The 27,390-nt window shown below is 40.4% G+C and overlaps 1 protein-coding gene across 5 annotated transcripts in view; it reads left to right on the top strand.

Annotated features, from left to right (window-relative positions):
- FAM13C (family with sequence similarity 13 member C) overlaps window positions 1-27,390 on the top strand; it is a 135,973-nt gene that overhangs the window by 52,497 nt on the left and 56,086 nt on the right. For all 5 annotated transcript variants that reach the window (XM_061161573.1, XM_061161572.1, XM_061161571.1 and 2 more), the window contains one exon: window positions 11,013-11,131. In XM_061161573.1, the coding sequence (XP_061017556.1) occupies window positions 11,013-11,131 (119 nt within the window). The remainder of the gene's footprint in view (window positions 1-11,012; window positions 11,132-27,390) is intronic.

Here is a 27,390-nt window from a genome sequence, read left to right as displayed (position 1 = left end):
AGGAAGTCCGTAATTCTGAAGAGGTGGCCTCTTCCTGAATCCTAAGGGTTTTAATGGTCAAGTCAGAAGCTTCAAATGCCTTGAGGGGTCAGGCTGGTTCAGAAGTCATGTAAGCAGTTTTTAGGACCTAGGTGCAGCAGTTTGAGATCCTGTGCTACTAGGGAACAAAGCAGAGTGATGAGGTCCAGAGTGTGCCCTCTGCTTTCCTCTGAGCTTTGTCCTATTTGAGGTCTTCTGTAGACTCAGTGACATGTTGCAGTTGGCTTGAGTGAGTTGGAGGCTTGTACAAGGCCTAACTCCCTGACAGGAGCAGGCATGAGGCTCTCTGGAGTGAGATGCTTGGATTTAGGGCCTGCAGGACACCCAAGGGTGCTCATCTTGCCTCTCTTGCAGCTGGCTAATCCAGCCACTTTTAAGCTCACTAAAGGAGGACCTTCTGGTCTTTGTGAATCTCTCTCACTTTGGAGTCCTGTGTTCTTTATCCACATGCTGCAGAGGAGCAAAAATGAACACCTCTGAGGACCCAAATGCCTGGTGACTCTCTCTGATACTCTTTTGTTTGCTCTCTTGACCTTATACCTGTTGAATGTAACTGTGTTCATGCTGATTTTCATGGGATATGTCTTGGGTCTACAGTGATAATGTTACTTTGTCTAACGGGACCCATAGATTGGAGGCATTCCAGACACCCAGTCTCTTCACAAATCTAAACCTAAGTCAGCCTACACTTAAAGCAAATAGTTGTCAAGGAAACAGCACAAACCAATCACAGTCCTCTAACTCAGCTTTACCTCTATCTTACCCTTGAAAATATGACCCACCAATCTTATAAGGAATTCCTATCCTCCTAACCCATCATGCTCTCCCTCCCTGTTGCCATTTCAAACACTCTATAAAACTCTTGCTTGCCCAGAATCCTTTGGAAAGAGTGTTCCACTGCTCATGAGGCCCTTTACTCTCCCAGTTCAGAGGCTGTGTTCCCTTGGATAAAAGACATCACACTTGTTACTGAGTTATTTTAGTTTTGTCATTGGATGGTGGTGACAAGATGGGGATCTGAAGACAGGTGCTGAAGATTGCAGGAGCAGCTCCTAGATGCAGATGAAGGTTCTACCAGAGCCCTCTCGGTTTGCTGGCTCTTGGGCCATTCTGCTTCTGGTGGAACTCTGCTTCTTTTGCATTCTGAGCTCTTTGAGTTCATTTCACCTAATTCTTGCAGGCAGACAATTGAGTTGTGAGAGACTCTAGGTTTTCAGGGTGAGACTTAAGGTTTCAGGAACTGTGTGCATAGACAGCTAGAAGCAGGTAAATCTGCTTGAATTAGAGAGGATTATTTCAAGGGAAAATAATAAATACTCCTCAATCTAAATGAAGCAAGATGGCAGCTATTAGGGGACTCACAAAACTACCAGGTAAGCCTTCATAGCATAAACCACAGGTGAACTTGGGGCAATAAGAGAAAAAATTCAGAGATTTTTGACCAACAGCACATCAAAATCTAAGTAGGCACAAGCCAGACTACTAAAAACCATCAAGGCATCCTGCACTATAAATAAATCTTTTTTTCGGTTGAGGTAGATTTGGTACATAACACACTAGAGTATAACATAAGAATTAGATTTTGGCATATACTACAAAAGTGATTGTTACAGTAAGTCTAGTTTTCCACCCATCACCATACAACGTCACCATTTTTGCCCACTTCCAACCCCTTTCCCCTCTGATAACCATTGATCTGTTCTTTGTGTCTATGAGTTTTGATTGTTCATTCATTTCTAGATTCCACATATAAAGTAAAATCATACAGTATTTGATGAATTATGCAACAGACCCTGGTTCATTTCCTGGGTCAGGAAGATCCTCTGGAGAAGGGATAGGCTACCCATTCTGGTATTATTGGGCTTCCCTTGTGGCTCAGCTGGTAAAGAATCCGCCTGCAATGAGAGAGACCTGGATTCGATCCCTGGGGGCTTCCCTTGTGGCTCAGCTGGTAAAGAATCCGCCTGCAATGAGAGAGACCTGGATTCGATCCCTGGGTTGGGAAGATCCCTTGGAGAATATTCAGGCCTGGAGAATTCCATGGACTGTATAGTCCATGGGGTTGCAAAGAGTTGGACACAACTGAGCAACTTGCACTTTCACTTTCTTTCATATAGTATTCGTCTTTGCCCGATTGATCTGACTTAGCATGATATCCTCAAGGTCCATCCGTGTTGTTGTCAATAGCAAGATTTCATTCTTGCTTATAGCTGAACAGTATTCCTGTGTGTGTGTGTGTGTGTGTGTACACACATACTACATCTTTATCCATTCATCTGTCAATGGATCCTTAGGTTGCTTCCATAACTTGGCTAGTGTAAATAATGCTGCTGTGTACAGTGGGGTACATACGTCTTTTCAAATTAGTATTTTTTTTCCCCTCAGAATAAATACCCAGGAGTAGAATTGCTGGATCATTAAATATTTCTATCTTTAGTTTTTTGAGTAACCTCCATACTGTTTTCCATAGTGGCTGCACCAGTTTACATCCCCACCAGTAGTACGCAATGGTTCCCTTTTCTCCATGTCCTTGCCAACACTTGTTATTTATTGTCTCTTTTATAATAGCTGTTCTGATAGGTGTGAGATATCTCATTATGGTTTTGATTTGCGTTTCCCTGAGATTAGTGATGATGAACATCTTTCCATGTGGTTTTTGGCCATCATTATGTCTTCCTTGGGATGATGTCTTTTCAGATCTCTGTTGTTTTTAAATTGGATTGTTTGGAGTTTTTGTTGTTGTTGTTTTTGAGTTATATAAGTTCTTTTTATTTTGGATATTAGTCCCTTGTTATATTTATGATTTGAAAATATTCCCTCATTCAGTAGCTTGCTCTTTATTTTGTCAGTTTCCTTGGCTGTGCAGAAGCTTTTTAGTTTGTTATTTGATTATTTTTGCTTTTATTGCAGTTGTCTTTGGAGTCAGATCCAAAAATATATCCCTAAGAGTGATGTCAAGGAGCTTACCTTATTTTTTTTTTTCTAAGAGTTTGATGGTTTCTGGTCTTACATTCAAGTCTTTAATGAATTTTGAGTTAATTTTTGCATATGGTGTGAGATAGTGGTCCAATTTCATCCTTTTGCATATGGCTGTCCAGTTTTCTCAATACTGTTTATTGAGGAGGCTGTCCTTTCCCAATTGTACACTATTGTCTCCTTTGTTATAAATTAATTGACTACATATAGATAGGTTTATTTCTGGGTTCTGTTGTATTCCATTGAACTATATGTCTATTTTTATGCCAATACAATACTGTTTCAATTAGTAAAAATTTGTAATATATTTTGCAATCAGGTAGCATGATATTTCCAGCCTTGTTCTTCTTTCTCAAGGTTACTTGTACTATTTGGTGTCTTTTGTGGTTCCATAGCAATTTTAGAATTATTTATTCTAGTTCTTTAAAAAGTGCCATTGAAATTTTGATAGGAATTGCATTGAATTTATAGATTGCTTTGGGTAATGTGGACATTTTGACACTACTAATTCTAATACATGAGCATGGAATATCTTTTCCATTGACATGTGTCCTTTTCCATTTATTTCATCAGTATCTTTTCAAGATATAGGTCTTTCACCATCTTGGTTAAATTTATTCCTAGTTACTTAATTTTTTGATGTCATTGTAAGTGGGGTGGTTTTCTTAATCTCTCTTTCTGATAGTTTATTAGTGTGTAGAAAGGCAAAAGTTTTTGTGTATTGATTTTACATCCTGTGCTTTTACTGAATTTGTTTGTTCTATTTTTTGTAGAGTCTTTAGTGTATTCTCTGTATCATGTCATGTCATCTGCATAGTGACAGTTTTACTTCTTCCTTCCCAATTTAGATGTCTTTCTTTTTCTTGCCTAATGGCTCTGGCCAGGACTTCCAGTATAATACCTAAGTCAGCCTATACTTACTGGAATTGATTGTTGAGGAAGCACACATCAGTTATAATCCAAATCATCTTTAGATGGCTTACCTTACACTAGAAGATAGGCCTTGCTAGCCTTATAAGGAAATTCCCATCCTCTTAGCTAGTCATGCCCTGTTTCTTTGTTACCTCTTGCCTAAAGACTCACTCTTGCCTAAAATCACTCTGGAAGAATGCTGTCCTGTTTCATAGGTACTGTGCTCACCCAACCTATGGATTGTTTCCTTTTGAGTAAAGGGCATCAAATTGGTTACTAAATTGTTTGTTTTGTCATTTGACAATGGTAAACTTGAAATGTTGAAACAGAATGGAAAAAACTCCGAATTTTGATTTAGGAGATTGAAATTATTAGGCTCTAGGTTCTTTAGCTCGAGTGGTACAGCAGGGATACCGAACCCTGGGCCATGGATTGGTACTGGTCCTTGACCTGTTAGAAATGGATCTGCCCAGCAGGAAGTGAGTGGCAGGCAAGTGAGCAAAACTTCATCTGTATTTACATCTACTCCCCATTGCTCACACTGTTGCCTGAGCTCTGCCTTCTATCAGATCAGTAGTGGCCTTAGATTTTCATTGGAATGTGAACCCTACTGTGAACTGAGCATGCTAGGGATCTAGGTTGTATACTCCTTATGGGAATCAATCCCCAAACCACACCCCCCCCCCCCCCCCACTCACCCTGGTCCGTGGAAAGATTGTCTTCCATAAAACTGGTCCCTAGTGCCAAAAATGTTGGAGACTGCTATGGTACAGTATGGTCCTATTTTATGCAATTTGAATTAAAGTATTGAATATAAAATATTAAGTCACTCAATGTAAAAAATTTGAAATAATATAATTCTCCCCCCAGATTTATCAAGATTTGCATTATTTAAAGCTGTTTGGATCTCTTGAATTATAAACTGTTTTTATTTTATCGAAATATTTCAACTTTAGCTGGTGAACAGAAATACCTAATATCTTCTGTTACAGGAGTGGTCTTAAAATGGAAATCTCAGTTAGATTTTGCAAAGTCTTCAGGAAGTCTTGAAAGACATGCAAGACATCCTAGGTAAATCATCTGTCTTGACTTCTCTTGATTAGTCTAACTTAGTTGCCCCATGGCATGTGGGATCTTCATTCCCTGACCAGGGATCCAACACATGTCCCCTGCATTGGAAGGTGTATTCTTAACCACTGGATCACTAGGAAAGTCCTAGAAATTATTTTTAAAATGGAAGTGGTAAGACTGAGGAAATATGTAAGTTCCCTCTTTATTAAAGGATCAGAACATTAAGTAATAATCAGACAGTTTTTAAAATAAATTTAAATCATCTCTTCCAGGGCTTCCTTTCCCCCAGTTATGAAATGAATGTGATAATAACAAATAGTTCTTTTAATCAGGGCTAAAAACCTTTAAAACTCTCAATTATTCAATGGACTATAAGTCACTTTCACAGAATTGTGCAAGTTTAAGGTAACAGGAACTTGAGGGTCATATAGGAAAGGGTATATTGATAACACTTTCCTTATTTGTTTTAAAAGCTGAAAATATGTGCCCTTCTGAACTGTGGAGGTATCAGATGCATTAACCTATGTGTTTATTAGAGCTCTTTGGAAGAACATGATGCCATGAATTTAAGACTTTTTTTTATTAGCAATGGAGTGATTAGTTATAAAACCATTTAATTTAAAATTTAAGCCTGCAATTGGAGAAAATAACAGTTTTAATCAATTATGGAATAGAATGGTTACAGGTAAAACCTCAAGTGTGAGAAGACTGGAAAATGACTGTTTTGACTCACCATATCTTTTAAGATTTAGAGGATGTGTATGTCTTTGAGGCTTAAGGGTAGTATTCTGACTTGGCAAACTAGAGCAGATGGGCAAAAACTGGAATGAGGATGGAAAATTCTTCTGGATCATGGATTTGTACAAATTAGGAAACTTGGAAGGGCCTGAAGCAGTGGCCATCCCTTTGGATTAAAGCTAGATTCTCTCAAGTTCTCTATGATCCCTAAAATTCCAATGAGGGTGAAATATCGTATTTCACCATTTCTGCTTAAGAATGTCTGTTTTTTTCCAACTCAGCTGGGTTTTTTTTTTCTAATTTATTTATTTTAATTGGAGGCTAATTACTTTACAATATTGTGGTGGTTTTTGCCATACATTCACATGAATCAGCCATGGGTGTACATGTGTTCCCCATCCTAACCCTCCCTCCCACCTCCCTCCCCATCTCATCCCAGCCCTGAGCACCCTGTCTCATGAATCAAACCTGGACTGGTGATCTATTTTACATATGATAATATACATGTTTCAATGCTATTCTCTCAAATCATCCCACCCTTGCCTTCTCCCACAGAGTTCAAAAGTCTGTTCTTTACATCTGTGTCTCTTTTGCTGTCCCTCATATAGGGTCATCGTTACCATCTTCCTAAATTCTATATATATGTGTGTGTGTTAATATACTGTATTGGTGTTTTTCTGACTTACTTCTCTCTGTATAGTAGGCTCCAGTTTCATCCACCTCATTAGAACTGATTCAAATGCATTCTTTTTAATGGCTGAGTAATATTCCATTGTGTATATGTACCATAGCTTTCTTACCCATTTGTCTGCCGATGGACATCTAGGTTGCTTCCATGTCCTGGCTATTGTAAACAGTTCAGCTGGGGTTTTGAGCCTGTCAGTCTAATTAATAGATAACTAGGTGGTGGGAAGATTAACCTGGAGGAGAAGATCTTGGCTTCTACTTGCCTTGTTCCCATTGGTCAGTTTGTACCTCCCCATCTGACAAACACATTAACACAGAAGTAGGCAAGTTAGTGTCTGCCATCTCATGCTTTAGTCTTTGTCAAAAACAGATTCTGTAGTTCTTTGGGGGCAAAGATGTCTCATTCACTTTTATATAACCCTCTTAACTATCAGCATCCTCGGTATGTATAGATGATTGCTTTTTCCCCCTGATGGCTCAGACGCTAAAGGGTCTGCCTGCAATGTGGGAGACCTGGGTTTGATCCCTGGGTCGGGAAGATCCCCTGGAGAAGGAAATGGCAACCTACTCCGGTACTCTTGCCTAGGAAATCCCATGGATGGAGGAGCCTGGTAGGACTCCATGGGGTTGCAAAGAGGCGGACACGACTGAGTATCTTCACTTTTCACTTTCACTATAACTGACATTCAATGTTGTATTATTTTCAGGTGTGCAGTATAGTAGTTCAACATTTGTATGCACAACACACTGATCATCACGACATGTCTAGTAACCATCTGTCACTATACAAAAATGTTGCAGTCCTGTTGACTATATTCCCTATGTTGTGCATGCCTATGACTTATAACTGGAAGTTTATACCTCTTAAATCCCCTTCACTTGTATTGCACAGCCCCCGCCCACCTTCCCTTGGGTGAACATCAGTTTATTCTCTGCATCCATGTGTATATTTTTATTTTGTTTTGCTTGTTTGTTTGTTTTGTTTTCTAGATTCCATATATCAGTGAAATCATATGGTGTTTGTCTTTCTCTTTCTGACTTATTTCCTATGTCTTTCTCTTTCTGACTTAGCATAATGCCCTCTTGGTTCATCCAAGTTGTTGCAGATGGCAAGATTTCATTCTTTTCTTATGACTGAGTAATATATTCAATGTGCCTGTATGTGTTTATACTATTCTCTTTTTTCCTTCCATTCTTCTATTGATGGACACAGATTGTTTTTGTATCTTGGCTATTTGCTGCAGTGATCATAAGGGTGCATGTGTGTGTGTGTGTGTGTGTGTAGGCTAAGTAACTTCAGCCATGTCTGACTCTTTGCCACCCTGCGGACTATGGCCCGCCAAGCTCCTCTGTTCATGGGGTTCTTCAGGCAAGATTACTGGAGTGGGTTGCCATGCCCTCCTCCAGAGGGTCTTCCTGACCCAGGGATCAAGCCCACATTTCTTATATCTCCTGCACTGGCAGGCGGGTTGTTTTCCACTAGTACCACCTGGAAAGCTCATAAGGGTGCATATATATTTTCAATTAACATTTTTGTTTTCTGTGGATAAATACCCAGGTGTGAAATCACTGGGTCATATGGTAGTTCTGTTTTTAATTTTTTGAGAAAACTCCATGCTGTTTTCTGTAGTGGCTTTCCCGGTTTGCATTTGCACCAACAGTGCATGAGGGTTTCCTTTTCTCCATATCCTCACCAATAATTATTTGTTGGTTATTATCAGAGAGACTTTCTGATAGGTGTGAGATGATATCTCATTGTGGTTTTGATTTTCATTTCCCTGATGATTAGTGATGCTGAGCTCTTTTCATGTGTCTGTTGATCATCTGTATGCTTTCCTTGATAAAAAGTATCTACTCAGGCCCTCTTCCCAGTTCTTAATCAGATTTCTTTTTGTTATTGAGTTGTGTGGATTCTTTGTATATTTTGGATATTAGCCTCTTATCAGATACATGATTTGCAATTATCTTTTCCTGTTCAGTAGGCTGCCTTTTGGTTTTATTGATCACTTTCTTTTCTATACAAAAGCTTTTTAGTTTTGATGTATTCCCATTTATTTATTCTTGCATTTGCTTTTAAAATCCATAGGAGTCCTGCAATGTGTGGCCTGAAACCCTTTTCGACCTATGTGAGTTCAAAGGATGAGATAAAACACTGTCTTTGGGGGAAAAAAAACAAAAGCCTACTCTTTCTTAAAAGGGTTAAGTTTTAGTAAAATTGAAATTTCTGTTTTAAATTGTTTAGAAATTAGACCTTGTCATTAGGTCTCCAAGTAGGGTGACTTCTAAATACAATGTTTACAATAATATTATTAATATAGAAACCTGAAACGTGCATCCCAACGCAAAAATAGTTTGCTTTCGCTGAGCTCATTTGGGCTAAGTCTCCAAGTATTTCCTTAACACTAGTTGCAGAATACTGAGCTTGGAAGGAATTTTTAGAAAAAGATTATAATTATCATCATCAGTAGCTCCCATTCCATGGTGTGCCTCCAGTTGGCAAGCAGTAAAAGAGCATCTTGTTCAATGCCCTTATGAACTTGGAATATTATCTCCATTTTACATACAAGGAAACCAAGGTCCAGATAATGGATATAATTTGTCTAAGGACACATATCTCACATACATGCAAACAGAGCTATCTCACTTGAAAACCATTGTTTGGGGAAACTTGACCAGTATTCAAGTAGGTGTAGAATTTTTTGCAAGCAGCTACTTGACTAGCTGCTTGTCTAGGGAACTATCAGACACTAATGGCTCCCTTTCATGTGGGGTGTCTTCTTGCCTGATGCTGGATGCTTAGAAAACGGAAACTAAAGAAAAAATCTTGGTGTTTCTAATTCATTTCTTTTCCTCAGCTCTTCTCCTGCTTCCCATTTTACCCCTCTTGTAGGAAAGCATTCCTATGGTTTTGCTTCAGAAGTTTGTGATGAATACTTGGCAAATAGCCCCGCCAAACTATTCTCATATTTTAGAAAAATGTTTTCTGAGATGCCTCACAAACTGGCACTTATACTGACTTCAACCTGTACCCGTAAGAGAGGAGCTTGGTCTGTATTGTCACCACAATATACTGCACAATCAGAGCCTGATTCACTGTATCACATGAATATTTTGACTGGATGACAGTAGCCATCTGCATTTTCTGAATTTCTTACTGATTTTGGTTTTCGTATTTCATTTTTCAGGTAAAGAAGGGCTATTTTATCCTAAGGAAATTTTGTTAGAGGTTTGGCATGGCCCAAACACTATAGTGTTTCAATTGCTGAACGTATATAAGTCTTTCATTTTGGGTATGTGTGTCTTTATATTGAATACAGATTCATTTTAACTTGGGAATGTTTATGATACTCTCTAGACTTGACTTCTGTTAGTTTTTCTAAATTAATTAGTAGAGTTCATTATAGGATGATGGGGCCAATCTAGGACCTCTTTGGGTGCATTATAGACAGGTGTGTGTGTGTGTGTGTGTGTGTGTGAGAGCGAGAGCGAGAGAGAAAGGGAGAGAGAGAGAGAGAGGGAGAGGGAGAGGGAGTGGGGAGGAGAGGGATACTAAGCATACTTGGGATTTGGAATTTATAAAAATTATTTGTCTCTTTGTTTTCAGATTCACTTAAATTTCTTTCTTATTATAGGAATAATGTATCATTATTTTAATAAATGTAGATGAGCACCCAAAAGAAAAAAAATGACATCTTAATGTTAGTCATCGTTAAGATTGTGGTTTACTCGGTCTCAATTTTGTATGTGTGTTTGTGTATTTGTGTGTGTGTGCGTACATTTATACTTATATTTGATTTGGCAAAATTGAGCCTATGCTATAAATATTCTGGAGATTACATTTTCAAATCTATTCATTAAATACCTTCTATAATTGTTCACAATTTTCTTTACTTTTGGCCGTGCTGGGGATTTGTTGCTGGGTGGGCTCTTCTCCGCCGTGACTGGGGGCTCCTCTCTAGTGGTGCACAGGCTTCTCACTGTGGCGGCTTCTCTTGTGCAGAGCACGGCTCTTGGGCACTCAGGCTTCCGTAGCTGCAGCACACGGCTCAGTAGTTGCGGCTCCTGGGCTCTAGAGCACAGGCTCAGTTGTGGCGCTTGGGCTTAGTTGCTCCGTGGCATGTGGAATCCTGCCAGATCAGGGATCAAATTCGTGTCTCCTACATTGGCAGGTGGATTCTTTACCACTGAGTCACTAGGGAAGCTCTATAATATTTTTAATGTTTGTAAGATTTAGGTTTTTATTATACTTTTTCCTTATTCTGTATCTGGAATTTTTTTGGTTGCACTACATGTGGGATCTTAGTTCCCTGACCAAGGGTTGAACCTGCACCCCCTGCCTTGGAAGTGCACGGTCTTAACCACTGGACCATCAAGGAAACCTCCTTTTTAATTTGTAATCTGGCAGCAACTGCCAGATAGAAAGAGACTTTTTAAGTTTTGAATTACTCATCAGCCCCCTTCCCCGCAATCATCAGGAGTGTGTGTTTTCTATGGCTTGCTGCCCTGCTCTGTGACCCAGCCCCCACCGGAGAACACTGTGGAACTGTTGGCTGCTGACAGTTCATCTCCCTTTCCTGTTTCTCTTGCAGGAGACAGAACATGTGGTATCCAGCCAGTCGGAGTGTCAAGGGAGACCAGGAACAGCAGCTCAGAAGAGTACACACAACCCCACCTCCAGGTGCCAGGAAACTGTGCGAGTTCAACCAAGGTGGGCCCTTTGTTGTCAGAAGTTGCAGTGGGCCTGGGATTCCTTTCCCAGACATGGTAGCACCTGTGCTTGCTACCCCCACACAAGAGGCAAGGCTTTCTCACTTTCGTTGGCATCACTTGAAGTCAGAGAAGCTCTTAATGGGGCCTAGAAGGAGAATCATTGAGTCTAAGAGAAATACAAATAACCTACTTTCTCTCCCTTCAGTCTGAAGATAATCAGCCTTAAGGCTCAGAGAAGAGTAGAGACCTTCCTGCCCTGAGAAAGAGAAATGCTGATATCATTTTGCCCTTTTTCATTCCTTGCTAGAGATGATTAGCTTTTCTTCAGTGATCATGGTAATTAGTAATAATAGTGTAGGCATCAAGCCAATTGCTTCTCACATATTCTGTCATTTAGCCCTCATCCCTTCTTGGATGTGACTTAGCAGCAGCAGCAGCCTTCCCCAGAAAGTGGGTACTCTTAGCCGCATTTTATGGAGAAGGACCCCGAGGCTGAGACATTAAGGCACCTGCCTGATATTGTACAAGTGAAAAAGGCTGAACCAGAATTTGAGCCTGCAAATGTCTGATTGCAGCATAGCAGGTGGGCTTCTGTGCTGATCCAAGTGATGTCTCTAAGCCCTGAAGTGGCCCTGGGCTGGCCTCTCTGGTCTCCTAGACCTGCAGGAGACAACTTCTGGGTCCAGGGCAAGAACCTGGGTGAAGGCTGACTGCAGCAAGGTTGACATGGCATTCAGATGGGAGCCTGGCCTTGCAGCTGTCTATGGAAAGTCTCTTCTGGAAGTAAACAGAAGAAAGAATTCAACCACTAGTTGTGTCAGCTGTCTTTGTAGGATCTTGTGTACAGTGTAATCATAGCTCTCAGGAGAAAGGGAGGGCTGGGCTTCTGTCATGACCTTTCAAAATTTTTTCTAAGGCAGCAGAGTCTCAATGAATCAACAACAGACAAGATTGGCTGTACTGTGAAACTGTGCCTTTTTTAAAAATTAATTTTTATTAGACTGCAGTTGATTTACAATGTTGTGTTCTTTTCTGCTCTACAGCAAAGTGAATCAGTATACCTATTTCCATTCTTTTTAGATTCTTTTCTCATGTAGGTCATTACAGAGAATTGTGAAGAGTTCCCTGTGCTCTCCAGTAGGTCCTTATTATTTATATATTTTATATATAGTGAAATTGTATTTTTATATATTCAGCATACTAAATTTAGAATCATAGAGCCTCAGGCGGTTGATGGAGATCCTAAAATTAAGGTGATCCATTATCTGGTTGGATTCTTGGATATCTTTTCTCACCTTCTTTGCTGATTGCCATCTCTTGTCTGTTTATTTTTACCTGACCTTGGATCGGGTGAGACTCAGTCCTGTCATTTCTCTGCTGATCAGAACACTCACCCTCTGATTGGAAATCTCATTGTAGCAAAGCTGTTTTACAGCCAGTTTAGACAGTGACCCTGTCTTAACCCACTAGAGTGGTGACTCCCTCTCTCAGGAATAATAAGGCCAACTCTATTCCTATGCATATTTCAAAGCTGTAAAGAAAGACACAACAAAACCCACAACAGACAAAATGAAAACAAGCTACAAAATACACATTCATATTTGTGTGGAATGCATGGTGCCCTTTGGGGTGACTATTCCACAGAAGCTGATGGGGAAAATGAGGTCCGTAATTCAACTTCTCAAAGATGCCGGATGTTTGGTAAAATTAAGACCACTTTATATCCCATCTACAGTGGAAAAGGTAAATGGTATTATTGCTGCTATCAGAGGGCAAGTCAGAAATATAATAGGATTCTGTGATGGGGATTATTCACTTATGACTAGTAAGAATTAAGAGTGTTCAATTAGAGAAGTCCTCATGAGGAAACATACAGGCCAGCACCTCTTATACTTGGAAATGGGGAGTTACAGTTCATTTGGATTCTCAGATCTATGGCACTCTTCTTCAGAAAAAAAGAGATGCACATATACACATAAGTTTGTGTAACATTTTAGGAGGTTCCTAGACCTCTTCTGCATGTCAGAAAAAGGAGCCAGATACACGGGTCACTGGGCTGCCTTCCTTGTTGAGTCAAGCTAGTCTCCCCAACAGAGCGGGCTTTTCTTGCAGAAACAGATCTGGTCTGTCTTCCTCTACACTTCAGCAAATCTCCATGGGACCCCAAATATCTTGTTGTTCTTTTATTCTTTTTCCTTTCTATCCTTCATGTTCCACTTTGCTTTTCATCTAGCAGCATTCCAGAAATGTCTATGCATCAGCATTGACAATCACAGGATCTGGTGTTAGGTTACAGATCAGGAGTTGTGAAGTCAGTTATGTCTGGCGTATTAGGTTTAGTATTTAGATTGGTATGGTAACTTTAAACTACAGAGTTATTTGTCACAACCATGGTGATGTCACCCAGGATCATTCTAATGGAACTTAAAAAGACATCTCAAAATATTACAGGGATTGTGAAATTTGATGAACTGGTGAAATGAGATCTGAGGCTAAAAACAACTTTGAGTCAGGTAGCTCACTTTCCTGATAACCTTCCTCTTCCGTTTTAAGCCAGCATACAGCCTGGTCCAGGCATATCATGCTCAGTAAGATCTTGATAGAGACATGATACTGTAACAAGATACTTCAGGGCTCCGTCTGGCTCAAAGTGAGGGAATAAGCCAGGCTAAATCTCAGCAGGTGTAAAATGCCATCTTCTTGGGGATGGAGGTTGGGGAGGAGCATGTTCTTAGCATAAAGAACATTTCAAGCAAGAGAAGAAAGATCAGTCTGCAGCAAGGAGTTGTCAGGGATTCACATGTGATTTAAGTGAGACTCAGAAGGGTAGTTAGTGTCCAGAGAATGAATCCATCCTTGTAGAGGTGAGATTTTGAAGCTGACTGTGTCTTGGGGTAGTCTTTGATCTTCTCACATGTGCAAAAGAGAAATAGTTTTATCTTCAGCTCTGAGATCATGTTGTTCAGCTCTTTCTAGTGCAAGGAGCCTTTATCTGTGTCTCTGGACCAGGTCTATGAATGTTTTTGCCAAATTTTGATTGTCTTTCTGTATATTGGTTTTCTGTTGCTACTGTAACAAATGACCACAAACCTGTAGCTTACAACAACACAAATTTATAATCTTATGGTTCTATAAGGACAGATGGCCAACATGGATCCCACTGGGATAAAAGAAACATTGTCAACAGGCTTACATTCCTTTCTGGAGACTCTAGGGGAGAACTGATCCATTCCTGGCCTCTTCCAGTTTCTAGAGGCTGCCCACATTGCTTGGCAAGTGGCCCCTTCCATTTTCAAAGCAAGACACATTGGATCTCTCTGAGCATTCTTCCATGTTTTCTTCTAACTGTGACTTAGTTCAAGCCCCTACTCCTCATCTCACGATAGGCCAGTAAATTAAGAGATGAGTTGTTAGGGCAAGAAATAGCGATTTTGTTCAGAAAGCCAGCAGACTGAGAGGATGGTGGACTTGTATCCCAAGGAACCATCTTACCCAACTAAGATGCAGGCTTCTTGTCTGAAAGGAATGCAAGCCTGCTGACACGTTTATTTTATCCCAGTGGGACCCATGCTGGCCATCTGTCCTTATAGAATCATAAGATTATAAATTTGTGTTGCTGAAAGCCACAGGTTTGTAGTTAGAAGGCATGGTGGTGTGGTTGGTTGTTGCAAACCATTTGGTGCCGGAATTGTTTGTTCTTGCAGCTGTCTATGTAGGTCTGATCACAGTGTTCCTATAAACCTTCAACAGGACAAAGGTTATTCTCTTTTTTCTCTGTGTGTGAATGGAAAAGTGTTAAACCTTTAAAGGTCAGAGCCTTGAGAATGGGCTACCATGTCATATTTCAGGCTGTGGGCAACATTCTTTTACAAAATGTGCAGAGCAAGCATGACTAAACACCGGTGACAGAGCCCAAGGCTTAAAGCTAAAAGAATAGATCCAGTATCGGGACAGGTGTGTTCTTTGTTTTAGATTTAGGCAGGAAAGATGTTCTGATTTTAAGGATTCACATGATTAGATTGGGTCTCCTGAGGTAACTCACTGTAATCACTCCATGTCAAGTTCCTTAACTTAATCACTTCTACAGACTCCCTTTTGCCATGTAAGGTAACAAGGAGAGGAGAACAAGGAACAACCTACAGACATCTTGGTGGGCAGCTTTATTCTTTGTACTCTCTTAGGTTTATTTTTCCAGGGAAAATCTCTAAAGCATTTATGAGAATCTCATATGGTACCCATGACCACCCAAAAGGTTTAGACTCACTGTCTTAATCTCTTTCTGCCTCCAAGTTTGCTTGTTCTTCAGAATTCCCTCAACAGAGCCAACTTCAGATATTGATTTAGCCCATTCTATCCTCGTTCTTTGCATCCTTCCTCCTATTTATCATCTCCCCCCCATCTTTCTATTTTATTCCTTAATAGTATGGTGTCCCATATCAGAGATCTCAAATTTGGTGCCCTGCAAGTGTATATAATATGGAGATATAATTGGCTTGTAGACTGTTTTTAAAACATTTGTGTTGTTCAGTTGCTAAATCCTGTCCAATTTTTTGTGACCCCATGGACTGCAGCATGCCAGGCTTTCCTGTCCTTCACTATCTCCTGGAGTTTGCTAAAACTCACATCTATTGAGTTGGTGATGCCATCCAAACATCTCATCTTCTGTTGCCCTCTTCTCCTCCTGCTTTCAATCTTTCCCAGCATCAGGGTCTTTTCCAGTGAGTCAACTCTTCGCATAAGGTGGCCAAAGTATTGGATCTTCAGCTTCAGCATCAGTCCTTCCAATGAATATTCAGGGTTGATTTCCTTTAGGATGGGCTGGTTGGATCTCCTTGCTCTCCAAGGGACACTCAAGAGTCTTCTCCAGCACCACAGTTCAAAAGCATCAATTCTTCAGGGTTCAGTGTTTAAATATCAGAGGTTTTATGGATTTTTGACATTCTTTTGAAATATGTAAAAACGGGATAACCCAGGGTATACATTCTTGCAAGGCAATAATTAGTTGGAACTGAGGAGCGGCTCTTCATTTTCCCACAATTCCCCCTCAGATCTCTGTGTATGCTCTTTGCCTGGCTCTTATAGGCCATTTGATTAAATGCCTACTTTAATCCTTTTCTTCCCAGCAACTGCTCATCCTTAGGCCTCTAGCTGCCTGGAGCTAAGCCCTAAAAAGATGATGGCTGATAAATACCTTAATGCTTTCTCCTGAAAGATGATGTGTTTACATTTTAATTTGGATTTTCAGTGCATCTGAGTGGTGGGGCTGCATATTGCCCTACTCTGGCATGTTCCTTAGTGTCTGGAGCTTTTTAAAACTCGTAGTTACAGAACTTCATTTAGTTAGAGCAAGAATGAAGCTTTAGTAATCATTTAATACAAGCCTCTCATTTTCTAGTTTGACACCCAGCAAGGCTGTAATTTGCTTAAGCCCTGGCTTCCCTTGCAATAGAACCAAGACAAGCACCATCAGTCTGTTTAGAGCAGTTAGTTGATGAATATGCATCAGTTTGATTGATTTTTATAGCTGAAGCCAGTGCCAATTCTGTAAATGCTCAGATATGACAAAGGGGAATTTATGGTTGTAGGAGAATACTAATGAAGTTGGGTATTTCTTACCCAGCTAAGTAAATTTACTTTTGAGAGTGATAAACTCACTTGTGTTTAAAATATTGTATTAAAATTTATGATAGCATTAAGCCTTTTAATGTCATTAAAGACCTTGCCTGTATAAACAGGAGCTATTCTATAGCAATGTGTTACTCCTAATTAAGTTGGTGGTTACATTTGTGAATTTGAGTTCATTAGCCTCTTCATCTGGAAGTCCCCAGTTAGAGGGGGTTGAAGATTGGGGTATTAGCAAGGATAATGGCCTTTGATGGCTTTGACTATTTTTGTAAAATTTCAGATAAAAGAAAAAGCTTTGTTGCTTTATGGAAGGAGGAAGTTTTGTTGGCAGCAACTTTTCCTTGGGGGATAAATCCTTTCATCTTCTGTTTTTGAGATAGACAACTTGTGTGTGTTTTAATAGCTACTTGTTTCTTGTTCAAATGTTTTTTTTGTAGAAGTAGGCAGAGTCTAAATGGGCTCTGCTAAAAGGAGAAGGAATGAGTAAGGGAATGAGCACCCAGAGTTTTTTAATAGTAAAGAACATAAAATGTGCCTTTTTGGACTGTACTAGAGCAGAGATCTGTGTACTATCAGCATGCTCTTCTTGTTAGTGTGCTTTTAGGATTTCTTTTTTCATTTCTTGAAGGGATATGATAGAGATTAAAAAAAATTAGCTTGTCTTGACAGAATTTTGAGAGTCTGGTACATAGTTGGGTAATCACGGATTCTAAAAATAGCTTTCTTTGCTTATACTGCGTAGAATGACAGTCATGTAGTGAGGGTTCTCCTCAGCCCCCATCCTGCCTCCAACCCATGGGTGCAGAAGAATGCTGGGGGAGTGGAAATTAAGAAATTCAGGGTCTTAAATACCATATGGTGTCACTTATATATGGAATCTAAAATATGACACAAAGGAACTTATCTGTGAAACAGAAACATACTCACATAGAATACAGACTTGTGGTTGCCAAGGGGGAGGTGGAAGGGGATGGATTGGGAGTTTGGGGTTGTTGTTGTTCATTCACTAAGTCGTGTCCAAGACTTTGCAACCTCATGGACTGTAGCACTCCAGGTTTCTCTGTCCTTCACTATCTCCCAGAGTTTACTCAGGTTTATGTCCACTGAGTCAGAGATGTTATCTAACAATCTCATCCTCTGTCACCCCCGTTTGCCTTCAGTCTTTCCCAGCATCAGAATCTTTTCCAGTGAGTCAGCTCTTTGCATCAGAAGGCCCAATTACTGGAGCTTCAGCTTCAGCATCAGTCCTTCCAATGAATATTCAGGGTTGATTTCCTTTAGGATTGACTGGCTTGACCTTGCAGTTCAAGGGACTCTCAAGAGTCTTCTCCGACACCACAATTTGAAAGCATCAATTCTTGGCTCTCAGCCTTCTTTATGATCAAACCTTCACATCCATACATGACTACTAGAAAAACCATAGCTTTGACTATATGGACCTTTTTTGGCAAAGTGATGTCTCTGCTTTTTAATATGCTGTCTAGGTTTGTCATAGCTTTCCTTCCACAGTTTTGGGTTAACAGATGTAAACTATTATACTCCAGATTTCCCCAGTAGCTCAGTGGGTAAAGAATCCATATGCAATTCAGAAGACACAAGAGACGCAGGTTCAATCCCTGGGCCAGGGAGATCCCCTGGAGGAGGAAACGGCAGCCCACTCCAGTATTTTTGCCTAGAAAATTCCATGGACAGAGGAGTCGCAAAGAGTTAGACTAGACTGAGCACATGGCACGCATACACGAAAGCTTATATATACAGGGTAGATAAACAACAAAGTCCTACTGTACAGCACAGCAAACTGTACTCAGCATCTTATGACATAATGGAAAAGACTGCAAAAGGAACATATATATATGTGTATAACTTAATCACTTTGCTGTACAGAAGAAATTAACACAACATTGTAAGTCACCTCTACTTCAAGCACATAAACTTAAAAGAAATGCAGGTTCTTACCTCTTGTCTATCAGGTTCTTACCCTCTCCCCTAATTCAAGTTTCAGTCAGGTGATTTCTAAAGCCCCGTCTGACTCAAGCCTGAAAATTCTCAACACTCTGAATGTTTAAAGGATTAGACATGGAAAGACATTAGCTTAATAATACAAGCTCTTGCAGCCACAGATAAAAATAATTTATCCTCCCTGCTGTAGAGCACACACAAAAGAATCCCACACCAAATCCTTAGTGTTGATTGAAAAAGAGGCCACACGTTCTGGAAATGAAACTCTCTTTTCCTTCGTTGTTTATTTATTTTTTTGAAGTATTCTGCCCTTGATCACTTGATAAAATGTTAGCACGTTGACTGGACAATGATCAGGATAAAGATAAAAGGGAAACTCATTTTTCATTAAAAATAATAATAAGGGATACATGGTTTTATTGGAAAATACAGTAAAATCCAAGGAAATAAAAATTTCTTATAATTGTATACCACCCAGATATAACCTCTGTTGCTATTGTAGTATACGTTTTAATGTTCTTGCCTTTGTTTTAGCGTGGGTATGAAAAAGAATGATGTGTGTGTGAAAGGGCCTTCCCAATGCAGTAGAGTTTGAATCTGTTAGAGAAGCAGACCCCACAGAATAAACTAGACTCAAAAGTATTCTGACTATCCAATCTTTATACAGAAACTAATAGAGTAATGGGTTAATTATCACAAGGCTGCTGAGTTCATTTATGACTAAGTTGAATAAATTTGATTTTCTATAATGAATACTTTAATGTACGATTTTCTATAAGAAACTTATTTTACAGACTTTAGTCTCTTTATGGTCCTATGTTTGAAGTAATATTTCTAGAAGATTGAGCAAAAAAACTTTGTCCTTAATGTTTCAACAGCTTGGAAAACTTCTTACCCTAACTTGGAATTGATTTAAGAGAGAAATTTCAGTAATGATTATAGGAGACAGTGTACGTTTAAACTTAAATCTAATTTAGAACCTTGACTAGCTGTTTAAGTACTCAGTGTTCCTGAGGCCATGGGAATGAAGCTGTTCTTCTTACTCTTCATCTTCACAGTGAGGCAATGGCTACTCCAGTGCTTCTGTCATTGTATTATCAACAGGATTATTTCTTTTCAGGACTTATGCTAAACCACACACACACATCATATATAATGACACATAGGGCTCCCACAAACCCCCTCTATATTTCTCTTATCCTTTATAAATACTAGATAAAAACATTTTTGATAGAGTTTATATATATATGAAATATATATGAAATTTCTTCATATATATGAAATCTTAGAGACCCATTTCTGTGTAACTTGTTTGTCCCACTTAATTCTGTATTTTTCTATATCATGAGATTTCTAAAATATTAGCTAGTCTATGGATAGATATTCTATGGCTATACCATAGCTGGAAATAACTATTCTATGGATATACCATCATTGATTTAACTAATTCCAAATTATTTGATATTTTGGTAACTTCTAGTATTTTTATCTGTAGGTATTTCTGAAGTAAAAATCATTGAAAAATATTTTTATGTACATCCATTATAGTTTCCTTGGTTTATGCTGCTGCTGCTGCTAAGTCGCTTCAGTAGTGTCTGACTCTGTGCAACCCCATAGATGGCAGCCCGCCAGGCTCCTCCATCCACAGGATTCTCTAGGCAAGAATACTGGAGTTGGTTGGCATTTCCTTCTCCTTCTTTGGTTTATACTTAAGGGTAAAAGTTCTCTAGGTTTAGGATTTGAAATGGTTAACCAAACCAAAATTAGAATGTAAAATTTTCAATTATATAATCATGGAAGAAGATAGGAATATATTAGATAATTGATACCCCTGAGAGAACTAGGTAGAAAGTCACATGGCTGGATTTCTTTACATGTTTGAATCATAGAACAGTGGCCCTGAGTGAAACACTTGAGACAGTTTAGTCCAATCCCCTCTCCACACTTGTGTGTTCTAGACACTTCTATTTTATCCACTAGCCCTCATTGTTTTCTTGCTTTAAATATGTGTTTTGGCTGTGCTATATCTTTGCTCCCTTGCACGTTTTCTCTAGATGCGGTGAGTGGGAGCTACTCTCTACTTGTGGTACTTGGGCTTCTAGTTGTGATAGCTTCTCTTGTTGCAGAGCATGGGCTCTAGGGCGTGCGGGCCTCAGTAGTTGCAGCACAGGGGTTTAGGTGTCCTGCAGCATGTGGAATCTTCTCAGACCAGGGATCCAGCTGGTGTCCCTTGCATTGCAAGGTGGATTCTTAACCACTAGGGCACCAGGGAAGCCCCTCTCATCATTTTCTAGTTAAGACTGTGCAAAGGGCAAGTGCCCCTGGCCCTCACATTCCCAGAAGACATTTGGAAGTCCTGCGGGAGTGGAAAAATTCTTTGTTGTGTGGGGCTGCCCGATGCATGTCAGGGCACTGGCTCCAGCTCACAGAATTCAGTGGGCAGCCCAACTTCTGTGCCCATCACAAATAGCCCCCAGTTTCCTAAATGCTCCCTAGAGGGCCTACCACTGTCTGCCTAAGAAATGCCAATCTTCATGACTGGTACTTAAAACCATGTTTTACTGGAGCCTTTACCTACATGAGCACATGTTCATGATACAGCTGTACATGGGGAAAAAGCAATTACATGACAGTAATGTCCCTCTGAAAGTTGAGGCAGAAAAATGAAGACACTAGGCAGGTGCTTGAGGGGGGTCATGAGAGTAAGCAGAGCTGTCTGTGGAATGGAAGCATCTGCTAAGACCACTCTGCCCCTTGGGCTGAGCACTGCCTGCCCGAGAGTGGGTATCTGATCATCCTGTCCTGAGTGAATGGAAGTGTGAGATGGTGGAGGCAGGGAGCTTTGTGTCCTGCTCATCAGACCAGGGGGTCCTCTCATCGTGATGAATAATCATGCATTATTGGGACCTCTGCACCTTCTGGCACTCCTATCCCAGACTCAGCCTCCTTACCTCTCCTGGGCCCAACACTGTGAGCCTGTTTCACTGCTCGATTTTTCTCCAGGAATCAGTGTGTTTTCTGGCTATTTCTGGGCACTATTCCAGCCCACTCAGCTGAGGTGCCTGTCCCGCCTTGTATTTGGAGTTTCTCAGAGCACCTCCAGGGACTTAGCCCTCCCTTCTTCTAGACTGTGTCCCCTGGGAGGCCCATCCAGAAACACTGGGTCACTCCTGTACCCCCAAGCCCCTCACCTGCATCCTGCAGCCACTGGTCTGTTCCCAGGTGGATGCCCTGAACCCTCAGGGCGGTGTTTCCAGCTGGGGTTGCCCTGGAGTGCTTGTTAATTTCATATTCCCAGCGCATGCCTTGGGATATCCTGACTCAGTGAGTTTGGGGCTGGGAATCTCTGTTTTTATTAACAGCGACTGATTCTATTCTTCAGAGAAGTACAAGGTGGGAGGTAGGCGTAGGTCCCAGCTCCCAGAGGGCTTGTTCCTGGGGGTCAGTCCGGACACCCATGTCATCTCTGTGGGAGTTCATTGGCCTGGACACGGAGATACATGGGGTGGGGGGAGTCAGTTTACAAATAGCTCTCAACTTACAGTTCTATTTTTCATCAGCCATCTTGAACATAATTTTGAACTCTGTCCTTTTGTTTCTTTCTCTTTGGAGTGGCTATGCAATATTTGATCTCAGTCCTTCAGCGTAGAAATTTGGTAAAAACCAGTAAGAGAATGTCTTTAATACAGCCTACACCCCACAGGGAAAACAACTTCTTACTTGCTGGTATTGAAGGTTATTATTGTTTCTAATAATATTACTGGAATTTCTTGGCATCTTGTCCATGTCTGTATATGGAGTGATTGTTTGTATATAATGAATATTGTGCTCAGAGGGGTGTCCTCTTGGGATACGCCTTTTGTTTTCAGAGAAGTTTCAGGAAACAACAGCCATCCAGCCCGCAGACAGCCATCCGGGTATACATTAGTGTATCCTGTGTTGTTTTCTGATACAGAGGCTCATCCAAGGCAGTGGAATGTCTTGAGTTCTTAAGATGTGACCCTTGGTGGGCGCTGTTTAGTTTTTGGGTTCTAATTCTTTATGAAGGACTCTGAAAAGTGTGTTTGATGCTCTGCTTTTACTTTCTGCCCAGATTTTCTAAATGTGTGTTAGAAAGTCACTTGCTCACCTGTAGCAGGTCTCCTCAGCAAGAAATGTGTCTGCTCGTGGGGATAAGAGTCAGCCTCTCCTGCTACAGGTGGAGGAGGGAGGGTGTTTTATCGTAATCATTTCACACACTGAGGAATATACTAGAATTGGCAGCAGCCCATAGTCCTGGAACTAATCCTTTATTAGCAAACTGGTGAGTGCCTGCTATGTACCAAATACCAAGATTAGCTCTAAAGATAAAACATTAAACAAGCCTCATATAATCCCTGTCCCATGGAACTTACCATCCTGAGAAAGAGATAATTAAATAATTAGACAGATACACAGATATGAAATGTGCTACATGACAGATGTGAAAGATCAGAATATAATGAGACCCGTGAAAGGGAGACCTGATTGGTATGGTACCTGGTACCTGGTGTCTAGAGGTTGCATGAGTTACTAGGAGAGGAAGAGGAGAGGGAAGAATGTCGTGGATACAGGGGCAGCACATATGATGGCCTGAGGTGGAGAGGAGCATGGAGGAGAAGATTGGTAACTCCTTCAGGATGTCACAGGGTGTTTGAAATATTTTGATCTGTAAGTGTGCAGAAAGTTAGTGACAAGGTTGCCATGTGGGCAGTGGTTTGGAGAAGGTGGAGGAGAAGTGGTAAGACCAGGAAGGACCAGAAGTAGTAAGACCAGAACACAGATGATGCTGACTTGGCCTGAGGTAGTGGCGGGGGGAGGAGAGAGGACTGATGTAAACGTGATTTAGGGTAAGAAACTGAAGGAATTGGTAATGGCTTGGCCATTGGACTTGAGAGAGAGGAGAGGGTCAGGTGACTCTCAGATGTCTTCCACCAGTGATTTGGATAGATGAGGAAGCTTTTTACTGAGATAGGGAACATTTTTGTCTGCTAATTTAATTACAGAAAGTTGATATAAATCTAGCATACTATGCTAAAATACTGCTTCTTGACAAATTATCACATTTCGGGTTTGACATTATCCATCAGCCAAGAAAAACATCTTAATGCTTCGTTCACTTAGCTGTTTTGAATTTCAGTCTGCCTCCCAGGAGATAGTCACTTCAGGATGACCGTGCAGGCTGGGTCAGCACAGGCTTTAGGGTCCTAGGAGTGAGGGAACATCAACAGATGATAGAAAAGTTGCACTTCCATGGGCTAGCCACAGTTTTGTAATCACAGAGTCCAGGAAAATGTCCTTTTAGTATCAGCACGCAGCTGTTTTATGTTCCTCCGTAAAGTGTTGTTTTGAATTGTATCATGGCAGCAGTCATCATGGTGGCAATGGTGGTGTTGGTGGTGGTGATGGGGCTATTGGGGTTGAGGGCAATGGTGATTGGGGTCATCAGTGCTGAGAGCCATAATCAGACTCTGAAGAGTCCACGCTGCAGGTTCCCATTACCTAGGCCTGGACTAGAGGGCAGGGCTGTGTGGAGTTGGCAGGATTGCACATGCTTCAAGCACTACCTTTAAAGGTCTTAAGAAAAAGGGAATTTGAGATACCTAGCTCCTGTTCTGGTTCTTCTCTTTTCACTGTTAAATATCTCTAGTGAGAAGCTTCCATTTCTATTTCCTCATCTGCCGTGACCTTTATCTCTTCTGATCCACTGGCCTTTTCACTTCTCCACTTTCATTTTCATTATCTCTGGATGACTTTGAGATTGTCTGGCAGCATGAGCTTGGGCAGTCCCCCCGCACACCCTGTTCTCCCTGCCTTGCTTTCTTTTTCTCAGTAATATTTAGCATCTGGTGTGTCACAGATCACTGATTTACTTCTTTAGGTTCTTGCTGCTTCTGTGAGAATGTAAGTTCCATTGGCGCAGAAACTTGCTTTATTCACTGCTTTATTCCCAACACCTGCAGTAGTAATACTTGACATGATTTGGTATTTGATAGATGTTTGTTTAATGAATGGGAAAAATATTTAATTGCCTTATCTGTGTCCTGTTGGGTCACATAGGTCTAATAATGTTAAACTCTTGTGGTTACCGTGAGGATTAGATGAAATAATATAAGTACAGTGCCTGGCATTTACCTGGAATTGTCAGGCTTTTCACTTCTGTATTTTGTTGCAGTGTAGCTGATTTACAGTGTTGTGTTTAATGTCTGCTGCACGGCATTGTTGTTGTTCAGTCATTCAGCCGTTTCCAGATCTTTGCGAAACCATGGATTGCAGCATACCAGGGTTCCCTGTCCTTCACCAACTCCTGGAGTTCGCTCAAATTTATGTCCATTGAGTCAGTGATGCTCTCCAACCATCTCATCCTCTGTCATCGCCTTCTCCTCCTGCCTTCAATCTTTTCCAGCATCAGGGTCTTTTCCAATGAGTCATTTTTTCGCATCAGGTGGCCAAAGTATTGGCACTTCAGCTTCAGCATCTGTCCTTCCAATGAATATTCAGGATTGATTTTCTTTAAGATTGACTAGTTTGATATCCTTGCAGTTCAAGGGACTCTCAAGAGTCTTCTCCAATACCACAATTTGCATTAATTCTTCAGTGCTCAGCCTTCCTTATGGTCCAACTCTCACATCTCTACATGATTACTGGAAAAACCATAGCTTTGGCTCTAAGGACCTTTGTCAGCAAAGTGATGTCTCTGCTTTTTAATAGGCTGTCTAGGTTTGTCGTAGTATTTCTTCCAAGGAGCAAGCATCTTTTAATTTTGTGGCTGCAGTCACCACTTGCAGTGATTTTGGGGCCCAAGAAAATAAAATCTGTCACTGTGTCCATTGTTTCCCCATCTATTTGCCATGAAGTGACGGGGCTGGATGCCATGATCTTAGTTTTCTGAATGTTGAGTTTTAAGCCAACTTTTTCACTCTCCTTTTTCACTTTCATCAAGAGACTCTTTATTTCCTCTTTGCTTTCTGCCATAAAGATGGTGTTATGTGCATATCTGAAGTTATTGATATTTCTCCTGACAATCTTGATTCCATCTTGTGCTTTATCCAATCCAGCATTTCATATAATATACTCTGCATATAAATTAAACAAGCAAGGTAACAATATACAGCCTTGATGTACTCCTTTCCCAATTTTGAACCAGACCATTGTTCCATGTCTGATTCTAATTGTTGCTTCTTGAGCCACATACAGGTTTCTTGGGAGGCAGGTCAGGTGGTCTGGTATTCCATCTCTTGAAGAATTTTCCACAGTTTGGTGTGATCCACACAGTCAAAGGCTTTGGCTTAGTCAATGAAGCAGAAGTAAATGTTGTTTTGGAATTCTCTTGCTTTTTCTATGACTCTGCGGATATTGGCAATTTGATCTCTGGTTCCTCTACTTTTCTAAATCCAGCTTGTACATCTAGGAGTTCTTGGTTCACATACTGTTTAAACCTAGCTTGGAGAATTTTGAGTATTACTTTGCTAGCATGTGAGATGAGTATAATTGGGCAATAGTTTGAATATTCTTTGACCTTGCGCTTCTTTGGGATTGGAATGAAAACTGACCTTTTCCAGTCCTGTGGCCACTGCTGAGTTTTGCAAACTTGGCATACTGAGTGCAACACTTTCACAGCATCATCTTTTAAGATTTGAAATAGCTCAACTGGAATTCTATCACCTCCACTAGCTTTGTTCATAGTAATGCTTCCTAAGGCCAGCTTGACTTCACATTCCAAAATGTCTGATCTAGGTGAGTGATCACACCATTGTGGTTATCCAAGTCATTAAGATCTTTTTTGTATAGTTCTTCTGTGTATTCTTGCCACCTCTTCTTAATATCTTCTGCTTCTGTTAGGTTCATACCATTTATATCCTTTATTGTGCCCATCTTTGCATGAAATGTTCCCTTGGTATTTAATTTTCTTGAAGAGATCTCTAGTCTTTCCCATTCTATTGTTTTCCTCTATTATTTGCATTGTTCATTTAGGAAGGCTTTCTTTTCTCCTTGCTATTCTTTAGAACTCTGCACTCAGATGGATATATCTTTCCTTTTCCCCTTCGCCTTTTGCTTCTCTTCTTTTCTCAGCTGTTTGTAAGAAGGCCTCAGACAACCATTTTGCCTTTTTGCATTTCTTTTTCTTGGGGATGGTTTTGATCATTGTCTCCTGTTCAATGTTACGAACCTCCATCCATAGTTCTTTAGGCACTCTATCAGATCTAATCCCTTGAATCTATTTGTCACTTCCACTGTATAATCGTAAGGGATTTAATTTAGATCATACCTGAATGGTCTAGTGGTTTTCCTTACTTTCTTCAGTTTAATTCCGAATTTGGCAATAAGGAGCCACATTCAGCTCCTGGTCTTGTTTTTGCTGACTGTATAGAGCTTTTCCATCTTTGGCTGCAAAGAATGTAATCAATCTGAATGATATTGACCATCTGATAGAGTCATCTTTTGTGTTGTTGGAAGAGGGTGTTTGCTATGATCAGTATGGACTATGCTGTATAGCATAGTGAGTTGGATACACATATAGAAACATTCTTTTTATATTCTTTTCCCTTGTGGTTTATCACATTTTATTGAATACAGTTCCCCATGTTAAACAGTAGAATCTTGTTGTTTATCCATCCTATATATATTAGTTTGCATCAACTAATCCCAAATTTC

Source organism: Dama dama, chromosome 15 (assembly GCF_033118175.1).
Source record: "Dama dama isolate Ldn47 chromosome 15, ASM3311817v1, whole genome shotgun sequence".
Classification (NCBI taxonomy): Eukaryota; Metazoa; Chordata; class Mammalia; order Artiodactyla; family Cervidae; genus Dama; species Dama dama.
The sequence above is the reverse complement of the archived record's forward strand: the minus strand, read 5'-3'. Positions and strand labels throughout refer to the sequence as shown.